This window comes from Papio anubis, chromosome 16 (assembly GCF_008728515.1).
Source record: "Papio anubis isolate 15944 chromosome 16, Panubis1.0, whole genome shotgun sequence".
Classification (NCBI taxonomy): Eukaryota; Metazoa; Chordata; class Mammalia; order Primates; family Cercopithecidae; genus Papio; species Papio anubis.
The window spans coordinates 31026530-31042282 of record NC_044991.1 but is presented as its reverse complement, the minus strand read 5'-3'; the positions used below and the strand labels follow the sequence as shown (position 1 = coordinate 31042282).

Genomic DNA, 15753 nt, shown 5'->3' with positions numbered 1-15753 from the left:
AGTATTTTGCTACCTCAACATGACTGGCGCTGGCTCAGCTTAGTGGCAGAATGAAGTCCAGGGGGACAGATGTCGAGGCACTTCCACCTCCACACAATTTCCACTGTATCACTAACCAAGCGATCCTGGCAGGATCCTCTGGATATCAAGTTTCCAGTCTGCAGAATGAGGGGACCGGAGTGGTCACTACACAGGTCCCAAGGCCTTTCCCGTCTGCATCTAGGGCTAACAGTGCTCTGCACTGTGAAAACAGGAACTTTCAATCAAGCACGTTCCTCGATGTACTACTTTGTAGTCAAAAAGACTGGAGTCTGAATCCTGTTCTTATTGAATGAAGATGAGTTCAACACTTTTGAGACTCGGTTTCCTCATCTACAAAAGAGTAAGCGAATCGCAACGAATGGGAGTGTGATGATTTAACACGGAGCACTCAGGGAGGAGCCGCTGGAGACCCTCCTCTGCCGCACCTCCCCGGGTAAACGAGGGGACCAGCACCGTTCCCTGGCAGACCCGTGAGCTGCCCGCAATGCGCCCCACCCAAGCCTTTGCTCAAAGCAGCGACCAGTCCTTATGTTCCTGAGCACAAACAAACGGAGAACAAACTGGGACCTTATTAAAAAGGCAGGCTTTGGAAGTGTTACTGCATTGAAAAGCCCTACTTCGGCTTAGCCCTGAGAAATTTTTCTCTTGGGTCACGCATGTTCACGGTCCTCCCAGGGGAAGCCGCCCTGGGAACGAAAACAGAGCACAGAGGCAAACTCAGGGGCGAATAAGGACCGGAGAACACCAAGCGGGGCGTGGAGCTGTGGGATCCGCACGGCCCTCGGGTTGCCCCTCCTGAAGCGGGAATCTGTGTGCGTCCTCGCGGGCACTGAGCGGGGCGTCCCAGGGGGCGTTCGCTTCCACCACCAGCGTTCCCCAGCCGGCGCCCGCCGGTAACGGGCTTCGGCGACGGCCCCCGAGCGGGTCCTCGCGAGCGGCCGCCGCGCCCGGGACCCCGCAGCCCCAACCCATGTGGGAGGTCAGAAGTCGGCGCGGCCAGCTGGGCAGCGGCTCAGCGGGGCTAGGGGCGCGGGGTCAAGCCTGAGAGGCCGGCCGGAGGAGGCGCGGCTGACAGGACGGAGCGCGGGGCGCATCCCCCGGGCCCTCCGGGCCTCACCTGGAAGTGCTCTTGAAAGCGAATAGGGAGGATCTGCGCCATGGCTGGTGCGGGACCTAGGCGGCTGCGGCGGCGGCGGTGGAAGCGGCAGGGATGACCGCCGACCCCTCGCGCGGGCTGACCGGTGGCGAGGGCGCAGGCGCAGTTGTTCCGACTCCAGGTCCCGGCCCCCGCCCTCCCCCCCGCCGCGCCCCCGCCCCCCCCCCCCCCCGCCCCCGCCTGCGCAGATCCCTCCGCCCGCCGAGGGTCCGCGGAAAGTAGTCCCGCGCGCCCTCTGCCCTGACGCGGTGTGCGCGAGGTCCCCGAGTGAAAGGTTTTCAGGGGATAAACCCTGACGGGGTCTGCGGCGGTCCTTGCCCAGCGCCTTCCACATGTGGAGCGGGGCAGTGGTGCTAGTTGTGCCTCCAACTCTGGACGGTTGAGTTCAGGGCCACTTTTTACGCAGGCACGGATGTGACAGAAACACGGAAAAGGGTCTTGGAAGAACCACATGTGCCGTATAACGAACGACCTCTTGGTCTGAGGAGGACCGTGTATATGACGGTGGTCCCATAAGATGATAACGGAGCTGGAAACTTCCTGTCCTCTGGTGAGGGCTTAGCCAAGGACATTTCCTTCCCTGTATTTGGAGATAACACGGTACAGGTGTGTCATTACGGGTGCCGGCGGAATTCTGCACCTCACACGCGGTGCGGGTGTACAGCCTAGCAGCAGCGGACCGCATCAGCTGCCTAGTTGTGTAGTGGCTGTGCCATCTGAGTTTGTGTAAGTTCCCTTGTGATGATCCCACAGCCGAGACGCATGCCTCAGAATGCATGGATGCATGGGACACGTGACTGTACCTGTTACAGACGTGTTTCGGCGTGAGGCTCGGCCCCTGCTCCTTTAAGAAACATCTTTCCTGGCTCATGCAGTTTCTAGAGGACACTGTGTTGGAACATCAATGCTAAGAGTCAGCGAAGCTCATCTAGCAGCAGATGACCAGCCCCAGGCCAGTGAGGATCACCTAGAGTGCCCGTGGCTGCACGACAGTAGTAGCAGGTCGAAGCTGGAGCCCACACCTGGTTTACCCAGCAGCCAGTTGTTTTTCGGAGGCACCGTTGGCTGAGGTGTTTTGCATACAGATGATTCAGCTGCATAAAAGATATCTGTCAGGAAGGGGAAGCCCTTGGCATTCAGCACAGGCACTCCTACGGTGTCATCGATAGCCGTCTCTGCTGCTTTCCTTGCTGCTCACTGGTAATTTTAAGATATGAACAGCCCACCTTGAATAAGACGAGGATGGTGCAATTATTTGCGCAACGGCTTGACCATCTAGAAGCCAAAAATATATTAAGGAATAGAACAGACTGTTCACTTTCAAGTTAAATCTATTTTCCACTATTAGCCAAGACCTCTGCAGCCTGCCGTTTCTAAAATCCGTGTGGCCTCATCCGCTAAATATAGAGCTGGATTCTGCTGTGGTTAGTACTACATTTCCCAAATCTCTTTATTTTGGCGGTGATGCCTGTGACTCCAAGTACCCTTTGCCCCAAACATTATATAAATCTTTTAGTAATTAATACCATCACTCCCTAAATCACCTTCCCCACGGCTTTTAGGAGATTAAAACTAAAAATTTATACCCAAAAGAAAGAATGTAAGAAAATTGTAGTTAAGCAAAGTGACAGGATTGTTAATAAGTTGGGACCTCAAGTGAGGATTAAGTTTCAACATTAATTTTAGAGGAGACACAAATCTTTCTGTCTCTTCAAACCATAGAAGAGACAGAAAGCACATCAGTTATTTGACTAGACAGAAGTGAATATAAGTGATAGTTATAGTTAACAGGAAATAAAATTGTTAATGTATTTGTAAAAAAACTAAATGTTCTGACTTGAAAGGGACTTTACTATTCTCATCACTTGTAGGTAACTTGCTAAGTAACCCTAAAAAAAACCTTTCAATTTTTTTTTTTTTTTTTTTTTTGAGACAGTCTGGCTCTGTCTCTCAGGCTGGTGTGCAGTGGCACGATCTCTGCTTACTGCAATCTCTGCCTCTCAGGTTCAAGCCATTCTCCTGCCTCAGCCTCCCAAGTAGCTGGGACTACAGGTGCCCACCACCATGCCTGGCTAATTTTTGCATTTTTAGTAGAGACAGGGTCTCACCATGTTGACCAGGCTGGTCTCAAACTCCTGGCCTCAGGTGATCCATCCACCTCGGCCTCCCAAAGTGCTGGGATTACAGGCGTGTGCCATCGCGCCTGGCCCGGGATTAAGTTTCAACATTAATTTTGGAGGGGACACAAACCTTCAAACCACAGAAGAGAAAGTGCATCAGTTATTTAAACAGAGGGAATTGAATATAAACGATAGTTAACAGGAAATAAAGTTAACTCAATAAAAGGAAAATCCCAAGATATGAAGGTACAAACATAGGACACAGCTACCACCCCTAGAACTCAAAGATGAAAAAGAAGCTGGAATTATTATAGCTTAAAGGAAGGGCTTGCAGAGCTGGAATTCAGATCTCTGAGGAGGTGTGTTGACCAGCTGGGGCTGGGCTCTTTGAGCCCAGAGGAGAGATCCCATGGGGATGGGACCCAGACCTCTGAGGAGGGTCCCTATGGGACTTAGACACATACTATGGATGAGGGGTGGCTGTGGAGCTGGGAGTAAGCCCCCTAAAGAGGGCACTGGGAGACTCTCACCCAGACCTCTAAGGAGAAGGCATATTGAGGCTGGTTCTGCAAGTCCTGGAAAAACTTCAAACTGGATTCAGCTTCTCCTGTGGGAAGAGTGTGCTGCTTCCTTGTTGAAGAAGTCTAGCTGGAGTGATGCTCACAGGAAGTGGCCCTATGGTCTCCCTCTGTCAACCTATCAGCTTAGTCTAATAGGGAATATTAGATCAGATCTTCTTTGTTTGCCAATGAGGAATATGTGTCTTAGAGTTTCAGCCCTGGCATCAGAAGCAGTTTCTAGAGGTGGGAAGGGAGAATAGAGCTTAAAGACATTATTTAATAACTGGTACAAGAAACAACATGGTAGAGCTAAATTCCGATTCCCATGGGACTTTCCTATAGCTGGAATTGAAAAGTCTGTGGAGGCCTATAATCCCAGTGCTTTGGGAGGCTGAGGTAGGAGGATTGCTTGAGCCCAAGAGTTCAAGACCAGCCTGGTCAACATAATGAGACCCCATCTCTTCAAAAAAATTTAAAACTTAACAGGGCATGGTGATGCATGTCTATTGGCCTAGTTGGGAGGCTGCAACAGGAGGATCACTTGAGCCCATAAGCTCAAGGTTACCGTAAGCTATGATCGTACCACTATACTCCAGCCAGGGCAACAGAGAAAGACCCTGTCTTAAAAAAAGAAAAAGTCAATGGAGGACATCAGTTTTCAGACAGCTTCAGAGAACTAACAAGGCAGTGAATAATTATGAGGCCAATATCAGAGAGAAAGGACATGAGAGAGGTGAGCTGGTTTGTGGCTGCTTTTTCTTGAAAGGCATCTGCCAATTCCAGATGAATATTTGAGACACTAGGACTCTGAGCAGCACTTTTAACACTCTCATTGCCCTAGGACGACAAAATTTGGAGGCTTGGTACCACCAAGAAGATATCCCACTGTACTGCTTTGGGACCACAAGTTGTTTGGGACGCCATTCAAATCATGTCAGTCCTTGCCAGCAGCAAATGTAAACTTTCTCTGGGAATGATAACCTCATCCATGGTCTCAAATTACTTCTACAGTTGTTCACATGCAGTGTTCAACAGTGAATCAAAAATAAGTAGACACCCAAGGAGAAAAGGCAAAATGACTGCAAAAAGAAGAGCAAGCCTGGACAACATAGTGACACCCTGTTTCTAAAAAATTAATAATAATAATAATAATTAGCTGAGCATGCACCTCCAGAGTCTGAGGCAGGAAGATGGCTTGAGCCCAGGAGGTCAAGGCTGCAGTGAGCCAAGATCACACCACTGCACTCTAGCCTCGGTGACAGAATGAGACCCTGTCTCTAAAACAAAAACAAAAACAAGAGCAATAACAGACAAGTGAGCTCTAGGGGATCAAAATGGAGTTTTCACAAAGACTTTTAAATAGTTATGCTTAACATGGTTAAGAGGATAAAAGACAAGATTAACAATTTTATCACAAGCCTGTAAATTATAAAGAACCAAATGGAAATTCTAGAACTGAAATATATAACTGAAATTGTGAAAATTCAACAGATAGTGTTAGCATATCATACACCCCTGAAAAGAGAAAGCTAGTGATGGTAGAGTTAAGTCAGAAGAGTATATCTAAATTCAAGCACAGAGATAAAAGGACAGAAAATACAGCATATGAATAAATTAGATATAGAGGACACAGTTAGAGGTCTAACATACAGGTAACTTGAGTCCTAGAAGTATAGAGAAAGAGACAGAAGCAGTATCCGAAGAGATAATGGCTTAGGGTTTGAAAATTGACGAAGGATATCAATCTTCACTTTTCAGAAGCATTACAGATTTTAATTAGAATGTTTAAAAAGCAAAATACACTTAGATATATCATAATAAAATAGCTCAAAACCAGAGGAAAAAAACCTTAAAAGAAGCCAGAGGGAAAACAACGGATTACTTTCTAGGGAGAGATAATTAAGCTTACCTACTGACTTCTCAAACAGTGAAGCAGAATACAGAATAATCGTATCTTCAAAGTGGTCAAAGAAAATAATGAGGTTGAAACTGGAAAAGTTGCCTTGGGCAGGGCATGCGATGGGGATGCAGCTCGCTTCTTCAGTGCCCCACTGCTGTAGAGCTCCAACCCCAGGGCAGTGTCTAGGGGTGAATGTTTACAGCTCCTGAAGCCCCAGTGGGCATGTGTTAACAGGGTGCTCTTTTAGTTCTGCCGTCTATAGGCGGCTTGTGTTAACCAGCTCAATTAGACCCTCTACTTGTCGTGTGGACAGAGGGCTTTCTGTATCCCGGGTTCTCACCTTGGTGTACCAGAAGAATCAGATCACACCTGGGCTTGGAGAATGAGTGCAAGGTTTTATTGAGTGACGTAGCTCTTAGCAGAAGCTGAAGGGGAAGTCAGAAGGGGATGGAGTGGGAAGGAATTTCCCTGGAGTTGCGCTGCTCACCAACCCTGGGCTTTCCTCCAACTGCCCCAGCCAAACTCCACCTTATTGAGCTTCACCAGCGGCTGGTGCCTGTCAGTGCCTTCCTCTGGATGTCCAGCTACCTGATCGCTCCCCTCCCCTCAACATCCAGCGACCTCTGTGTCTGCCAGCTAGGGTCTCTGGGGGTTTTTATAGGCACAGGATGGGGGCGTGGCAGGCCAGGGTGGTCTTGGAAAATACAACACGTGGGCAGAAAATGCCTGTCCTCGCCTAGGTCCGTGGGGGTGGAGCCCTAGCCAGGGACCACGCCCTCCTCTACCCAGCACTTCCCTTCCCCTCTTCCATAGCATTTAAAGGGACCACATCCTTCTCTACCCAGCACTTCCACCTCAACATTAGGCTGGGCGCGGTGACTCACGCCTACAATCCCAGCACTCTGGGAGGGCAAGGCGGGCAGATTGCTTGAGGTCAGGAGTTCGAGACCAGCCTGGCTAACATGGTGAAACTCCATCTCTGCTAAAACCTGTCTCTACTAAAAATACAAAAATTAGCTGGGCATAGTGGCGCATGCCTGCAGCCCCAGCTACTCAGGAGGATGAGGCAGGAGAATTGCTTGAACCCGGGAGGCGGAGGTTGCAGTGAGCTGATATGGCACTACTTCACTCCAGCTTGGGCAACACAGAGTGAGACTGTCTCAAAAAAGAAGGGAAGGGAAAGGAAGGGAGAAGGGAAGGGAGGAAGGAAAGGGAAGAAGGGAAAGGAAGGGAAGAAGAGAAGAAGGGAAGGGAAGGGAAAAGAAAGAGAAAATAATGACATTGGCAGACAAACAAGATCTGAGAAAATTTGTTGCCAAAAGATCTAAACTAAAGGAAATACTAATGGGCTTTTATCAGGTAAAAATAAAATGTTCTCAAGTGGAAGCTCAGAGATAGAGAATGGATGAAATTCAACAAAAAGGATATATTGGTAAATCTAAATGAAAGTTAACTGTATGACACAAAAATAATAAAGCCTTCTGGGATTACAAATATGTCAGAATTTAAATATATAAAATCTATAATAAGTCAGAAGCGGGGTAATCCAGGCATCATCTGAGAAAGGGGTATAAAAAAGGTTAGATTTGTAGTTGATTGAATAATTGGTCTCAAGTCTTAAGGCCTTGTGAGAGTTCTATTCCTCTACACTCTTGCCATGGCTTTGTGGTGGATTGCGGGTGCCTCTTCAACCCTTGGTTCCAGGTTTCACCCTGTGCCTTGCTTCAGCTCATTGGATGTTAGAAGTGCGATATGAACAGAAATTTAACTGTCCTGCATTGTTTGGATTGCACTCTTGCACTTTTGTTGTATCTGTGAGGAGAATTTGTGCCCCCTAGCCATTGCCTTTTGAGCTTGGAGCTCAGGATGGCATGTGTAAAGTAGATCTCAGCCCAGTCTGCATCTTGGATGCAAGATTAGCTAAGATTGGCCAAACTCCAACTGAACCACTGACCTGTGAGTGAGAAAAGATAAGTAAATGAGATTATAAACCACAGAGATGCGGAAGTTGTTTGTTATGTGAAAATAAGAAATTAAAAATCAAAGTGGTTGGAACTTTAAATTATTTTGAGCCTTAAAGAAATGTGGTTATGAGACCCAAGTCACATGACAGGCAGCTGTAACCTTTGTTCCTTTAATTATGGATTAGCTTTTTCTTTACCTACATTGTTTTATAAAATGTTGTAAAAGACTAAAGGATGCCGGAGAAGACCTTTTCCCTCTTAACTGTTGATCTTCATTATAGATTAGCTTCCTTCTTTCTTCTCTTACACAATGACCTCACAACTATCACACTGTCTACAATAAAATGTTAAATATACTCTTTTTTTTTTTTTTTTTTTTGAGACGGAGTCTCGGCTTCTGTCACCCAGGCTGGAGGCAGTGGCCGGATCTCAGCTCACTGCAAGCTCCTCCCTCCTGGGTTCACTTACTCTCCTGCCTTCAGCCTCCCGGTAGCTGGGACTACAGGCTCACCACCTCGCCTCGCTAGTTTTTAGGGCTTTAGTAGAGACGGGGTTTCACTGTGTTAACCAGGATGGTCTCTGACCCTCCTGACCTCATGGATCTCACCCCATCTCGCCTCCCAAAGTGCTGGGATTACAGGCTTGAGCCTCACCACGGCCTGCTAAATATACTCTTTATACCTATGAATTGGAAAGAAAAACAAGTTATAACTCCACAAATTGTAATCTAACTCATAAACTACCCTTGTATGAAAAATGTAATTCTGTTAAATTTGTTTGCTGCCTATATAAGTAAGACCATACTTTTTAGCTTTGGAGCACCGACCCCGTTCCTTTGGGGTCTGTATTTCTGGATATTCATCCTCAACTTTGTGCTTGAATAAACTCTTTTTTTTTTTTTTTTTTGAGACGGAGTCTTACTCTGTCGCCCAGGCTGGAGTGCAGTGGCCGGATCTCAGCTCACTGCAAGCTCCGCCTCCCGGGTTTACGCCATTCTCCTGCCTCAGCCTCCCGAGTAGCTGGGACTACAGGCGCCCACCACCTCACCCGGCTAGTTTTTTGTATTTTTTAGTAGAGACGGGGTTTCACTGTGTTAGCCAGGATGGTCTCGATCTCCTGACCTTGTGATCCGCCCGTCTCGGCCTCCCAAAGTGCTGGGATTACAGGCTTGAGCCACCGCGCCTGGCCTGAATAAACTCTTAAACTGGATTCTGATGCTTTAAATTATTTCAGGTTGACATACTGGTGACCCAGATGTGACCTGAAGTTAGCTTCTGCCACTGACTCCTGCTGTTTTGCTAACAGATAGGCGGTACCAGTACAAACTGTTGCTGGAGTTTATGGGAGCTCTAAGCGAGACCCCTCTTGCATTTTGAATCTCCTTGGCTTAGGTGAGATTCATACATTGTTCAAATGACCTGATATCATACTCAATGGGGCTGGAATTGAAGTTCTACTTTAAAGCTTTAAGGTAGGAGTTTCATTTCTTACCTGTCTAGAGTTTCTGTTGTTTGCAGGTTTATGGCTTCACTCTTTTTTTAAGCTTAAGGTTTTGTTTGCCTTACTTGCTAAAGTTTGCTTTCCTCTCATGCAAAATCTGGTTAAAGGAAAAGCAGTTTCCCTTTAATAAGAAGATGTGAATTTCTGTGGCTTAAGCAAAATTGTGACCTTAAATTAGCCAGGTTTTGAAGCTCAGTTCAATTTGGCACAATTAAATTCTTTTTTTTGAGTGACCAAAAATTTATAAAAGACCTTTATTGGCAGGGCACAGTGGCTCACTCCTGTAATCTTAGCACTTTGGGAGGCCAACGCTGGAGGATCACCTGAGACCAGGAGTTCAAGACCAGCATGGGCAACATAGTGAGACCCTGTCTCTGAAAAAAAAAAAATTAATTAAAAAAAATCTTTATGAGAATGTGATAAGTCCCGAAGCCCTGAAGGTAAGGAATACTATTCATCCTGGCCAAAAGACCTTAGGTGACTGAGGTCTTGTAGGAGTATCAGAGCTTATCATTTGTGATGAGAAATGGTCGCATAGGGGATCCCCAAAGAAGAACATACGGGGAAATTTGCTTAAATACAGTAAACACATATAAGGTACTGATGTCCCAGTGCCTTAAGCTCCCAAAATTTCTGGGTTTCACTGAGACACATAAGAGGAAAGAACTGATGCAAGGGTAACACATTGGGGAGCTATTCCCATAAATAATACGTTTGATCAAAAACATCTTTCCCTTTCAGCTTTTGGTCACCTAAGAGGAGAATACAAATTATAGGTGATCAGCCATCTAAAACAGAGACCTCCTTGCGGAGAGGTCCATCTTTAGAGACTCCAGCTGGATTCATGTACGATACTTATGGTTCTACTTCCTGTCACTATTCAGAAAAAATTTTCTCTTGAAGAACTCACAAAGAACCAAAATTGCAATGGCCAAAGTAGGGTACTTTGAAATGCCTAAACGAATTTATTTGTGTGCTCAATTAGAAAAATCCGGTTCCAGCCGGGCACGGTGGCTCACGCCTGTAATCCCAGCACTTTGGGAGGCCAAGGCGGGCGGATCACCTGAGGTCAGGCGTTCAAGACCAGCATGACTAACATGGAGAAACCCCGTCTCTACTAAAAATACAGAATTAGCCGGGTGTAGTGGCACATGCCTGTAATCCCAGCTACTCGGGAGGCTGAGGCAGGAGAATCGCTTGAACCTGGGAGGTGGAGCTTGCGGTGAGCTGAGATAGCACGCCATTGCACTCCAGCCTGGGAAGAGTGAAACTCCGTCTCAAAAAAAAGAAAAATCCGGTTCTAGGATAAAATAGGATAATGGGGAGATTTATTTTTAGAGGTATTTAGAAGCATCCAGAGAGGTTCTGATAAAGTTACTTCACTGCAGGAGGAAAATAAAAGATTGCCTAAAACAATTTCTGAATTAACAAGGCTGCCAAGGCTTCTCTTTCTCCCTCAGCCTCTTTTTATTCTTACTGATCTGCCTTCTTTTCCTCCACTTCCCACCCCTGCTGTTCTGGCTCTGTTTCACAAACAGCCAGTGTCTGGTAGTGGGGGACCTGCCTTGGTTTATCAACCATGGTCAAAGGTAGAACTTATAGACATAAGGATTGTCCTGACCCCCATCAGGACCCTATTTGCTTTGCCAGGGAATTTAAACTAAATATTCAAACTTATGACTCTGGCTTTTCTGATTTACATCAACTAGTTCACATGTTAGTATCAGAAAGTAAAGCTAAAGACGGGTGGGTAAAGTCCAACGGGTAAGTCCCCTGGAAGATTTCCATAAATGTTCAGGAGAAGGCCACAGGAATGCCCATTAAACTACAAAGGCTCTGTTTACAGCCATTCCTTTAGTCTTCCAAAAGATAGTCAACTGGCATAAAATATAACCATATGTACAAAATCCAGATGAGTCAGTTATGTTATACTTTGAAAGATGTGAAAAGACTTTTAGGCAATATTCAGGCTTATCTGAGGTGAGTTATGCTAATAATAAAAATGATACTTTCTTGGGCTGGGCACGGTGGCTCACACCTGTAATCCCAGCACTCTGGGAGGCTGAGGCGGATAATCACCTGAGGTCAGGAGTTCGAGACCAGCCTGACCAACACGGTAAAACCCTGTCTCTACTAAAAATACAAAAATTAGCCAGGCGTGGTGACATGCGCCTATAATCCCAGCTCCTTGGGAGGCTGAGGCAGAAGAATCGCTTGAACCCGGGAGGTGGAGGTTGCAATGAGCCAAGTCACGCCATTGCACTCCAGCCTGCGTGACAGAGGGAGACTCCATCTCAAAAAAAAAAAGATACTTTCCTCAACTCCAATTTTATAAATGTTCTAGATGAAGAATTCACTGTGATAGTAAAGAGACAGTGCCTTAGTTGGGCCACTTCTTAAACCCACGATTTAGTTAATCCTGCTGACCAGTTGTTGTGTACTTTAAAGAAGAAAAAGATAAAGAGGCCAGATAAAATAATAAAGGAAGTAAAGTTATGAAATTGCAACTAAAACAAGTATCCAACAAGTGTAGACGGTCAAAATACCCCAATAAACCTTTGAACAGGTCTAACCCTTCAATTTGTAATAACTGCAATAAAACTGGCCACTTTAAAAAAAAGATTACTGAAAACTAAAACAGAAGGAATGACAACAGATGAAGGAGGAAAATATGGAATAGAGGTGCTTCGATAAATTTAAAGGGAACTTTCCTTTTCTGCTTACTAATATTCTGGGAGAAATAGAATTTATTTATTTATTTATTTATTTGAGATGGAGTCTTGCTCTGTCTCCCAGGCTGGAGTGCAGTGGTGCAATCTCGGCATCCTGCAACCTCCACCTCCCGAGTTCAAGTGATTCTCCTGACTCAGCCTCCTGAGTAGCTGGGATTATAGGCGTGTGCCACCACGTCCAGCTAATTTTTGTATTTTTAGTAGAGACGGGGTTTCACCATGTTGGTCAGGCTGATCTCAAACTTCTGGCCTTGTGATCTGTTTGCCTTAGCCTCTCAAAGTGCTGTGATTACAGGTGTGAGTCACCATGCCCAGCCTAAACAGAGATTATTTTAAGTAAAGAACAACCCCAAGTCCTTGTTGATACCGAGCAACATTATCTGTAATAAATCCCACCTTATCACAGAATCCCATTCCTCAGGGTAAACACTCGGTCCAAATGGTAGGTGTCCTTCCATATCAGCACACAAGTCTCACCCTGCAACTTCTCAACTAGGTATCTCACAAGGGAATCATGTTTTCCTTTTGGTTCCATCAGCCCCCATCCATCTGATAAGAAGAGACTTCTTAGAACTATATAATACCTTTATTTTTTTCTCTCAGAAGCGGGAAATATATTCAGAATTAGATGGTATGGATGATACCACAGAATTAACAGATACAAGCAAAACAATTTTCAAAATTTAATCCAGTTACTATCCATCTTGCCACTGAGGACACTGAATTATTAAGCAATAAAGAATTAGAAAACCTAATAAAGGTGGTACTTGATTGATTGTGGTCAAAGTCCTTCACTGATACAGAAACTATTGTTTCAGCTACTTCAATAACATCTCAAAAAATTTCACCAAAACCCCTTCCAAATATCAGGTACTATCCCACGATAACTGAAGCCTTAGAAGGGATAAAACCTATAATTTCAGATTATATAAAAAGAGGACTGATCAGGCTCCTGCCTGCACGATGGCTCACATCTGCAATCCAAACACTTTGGGAGGCTGAGGCAGGCAGATTGTGTGAGGTCAGGAGTTTGAGACCATCCTGGCCAATGTGGCAAAACCCCATCTCTACTAAAAATACAAAAAAAAAAAAAAAAAAATTAGCCAGGTGTGGTGGCACACACCCGTAGTCCCAGCTACTCAGGAGGCTAAGGCAGGAGAATCACTTGAACCCGGGATGCAGAGGTTGCCGTGAGCCGAGATTGTGCCACTGTACTCCAGCCTAGTGACAGAGTGAGACTCCACCTCAAAAAAAAAAAAAGAGAAGAAAAGAAAAGAAAAGAAAGAAAGAAAGAAAAAGGAAGGAAGGAAGGAAAGAAAGAAAGAGAAAGAAAGATCTCTGATCATTCTCTATTCAAGCCCTTGTAATACACCAACTCCCCTGGTAAGAAAACCAAATGGTAAAGGATGGGGGTTTGTACAGAATTTGATAGCAATAAACAACATAATTCCACAGCATCCAGTAGTGCCTAATCCTCACACATTGCTCATATCTATTCCATTGAATGCAGAATTCATTTAATTATTTTTGTGTGTGTGTGATGGAGTCTCGCTCTGTTGCCAGGCTGGAGGGCAGTGGCGTGATCTCTGCTCACTGCAACCTCTGCCTCCTGGGTTCAAGAGATTTTCCTGCCTCAGCCTCCCGAGTAGCGAGGACTACAGGCATGCGCCACCACACCGCCCTACAATAAAATTATTGTATTTTTAGTAGAGATGGGGTTTCAGTATGTTGGCCAGGATGGTCTTGATCTCTTGACCTCGTGATCTGCCTGTCTTGGCCTCCTGAAGTACTGGGATTACAGGTGTGAGCCACCGTGAATGCAGAATTTTTTACAGTCATAGATGTATGCAGTGCATTCTTTAGCATTCCTATAGATAAAACTGGCCAATTTCTCTTTGCCTTTACTTGGGAAGACAGACAATATACTTGGACATTCATGCTCCAGGATACACTGAAAGCCTTTTCACAAACATTAATAAAAGACCTCTCAGATGATAACTTCATTGAGAAGCTAGCCTTTTTTTTTTTTTTTGAGACAGTTTTGCTCTGTTGCCTAGACTGGAGTGCAGTGGCACTATCACGTATCACTGTAGCCTCAGCCTCTTGGGCTCAAGTGATCCTCCCACTCAGGCTCCCAAGTAGCTGGGGCCAGAGGCATGCACCCCCATAGATGGCTGCTTTTTTAAACTTTTTGTAGAGATGGGCTCTCGCTATGTTGCCAAGGCTGGTCTTGAACTCCTGACTGATCCTGAGTGATCCTCCTGCCTTGGCCTCCCAAAGTCAAAGTATTGGACTTACAGATATGAGCCACCATGCCTGGCTGAGAAGCCTGTCTTAATACAATACATAGATGATTTACATCTTTGCTTAGATAACAAATAGGCTTCCTCAGTAGATGGAATACACCTGTTACAATTGGCCCTAATGGATCATAAAGTGTCTAAAGAAAAACTTCAATTTTGTAAAAACAAAACAAAACAAAAAACCCAAAACAACTACTTATACCACCTAATATCCAAGGAAGGATTTTCTATTAATCCAGATAGATTGAATGCAATTGCAGCTGTTCTGACACTGAGAACCAAGAAACAGTTAAGGTTTTAGGGACTAGCAGAATTTTGTAGCAATTATATTCTAAACTTTTCCTTAAAAGCTCGGCCCTTATATGCTCTCTTAAAATAAGACATGCCAGACTCTCTAGATTGGACAGAAGAAATTCAACTAATATTAGAAATGATCAAAAATAGGTTGGGCGTGGTGGTTCACTCCTGTAATCACAGCACTTTGGGAGGCCGACGTGGGTGGATCACTTGAAGTCAGGAGTTTGAGACCAGCCTGGCCAATGTGATGAAACCCTATCTCTACTAAAAAGTACAAAAATTAGCAGGGTGTGGTGGTGCACTCCTGTAGTCCCAACTACTCGGGAGGCTGAGGCATAAGAATCACTTGAACCTGGAAGGTGGAGGTTGCAGTGAGCCAAGATCATGCCACTGTACTCCAGCCTGGGCGATAGAGTGAGACTCTGTCTCAAGAAAGAAAGAAAGGAGAGAAAGGAAAGGAAAAGAAAAGAAAAGAAAAAGAAAAGAAAAGAAAAGAAAGAAAAAGAAAGAAAAAAAAAATGATCAAAAATGATCTTGTGAACACTCCAGCTTTGGGGCATCCAAATGATAACATTTCATTATTTGTGTATGAAAGTGGTGGAAACACTTTAGGGGTCCTAACTCAAAAACAGAGCTCAAAATAGACCTATAGGGTATTAGAGCCAACAATTATAGCAAAAGGGACTCCCACCTTGTATGAGAGCCATAACAGCCACCACTTTGTTCATTGGGGCAACTGAAGAACTTGTCATGGGAACATCCCTTACTATCTTCGTCCCTCATTCTGTGGAGGTATTGCTATACTCACACCATACTCAACATTACTCATTTAGTAGACTGACTTCATATGAGGTCTTGCTTATGTTAGCTTCTCATATCATCTCTAGTGTAACGATGTGAGCCCTGCATTCTTTTGCCTTCATTTTTACATAAAATACCACACAACTGCATAGCTCTAAGTGATCAATATTTTTCTTCTAGATCAGACCTCCAAGAGACTCCCTTTACAAATATTGATGCTGTTTAGTTCACAGATGGATGTTATTGAAGGATGAATCTTGAATCTACCAAGCAGGTTGCACTATCGTGTCTTTAATTGAAGAAAATAGAAAGTGCCTATTTTCTGAAAGCCATCTCAGCTCAACACACAGAATTAATAGCATTGATTAGGCCTGTCAA

At 45.1% G+C, this 15753-nt stretch overlaps 1 protein-coding gene across 3 annotated transcripts in view; it reads right to left on the bottom strand.

The window, feature by feature from the left end:
• The window catches only part of CLTCL1 (clathrin heavy chain like 1), a 113212-nt gene extending 111899 nt beyond the window's left edge, over nucleotides 1-1313 (bottom strand). For all 3 annotated transcript variants that reach the window (XR_001892133.2, XM_003905212.3, XM_009216777.2), the window contains exon 1: nucleotides 1160-1313. Coding sequence is in view for 2 of the 3 variants with exons in the window: in XM_003905212.3 (XP_003905261.2) it covers nucleotides 1160-1201 (42 nt within the window). In the remaining variant the exon portion in view is untranslated. The remainder of the gene's footprint in view (nucleotides 1-1159) is intronic.
• Between the last annotated feature and the right edge of the window lie 14440 nt (nucleotides 1314-15753).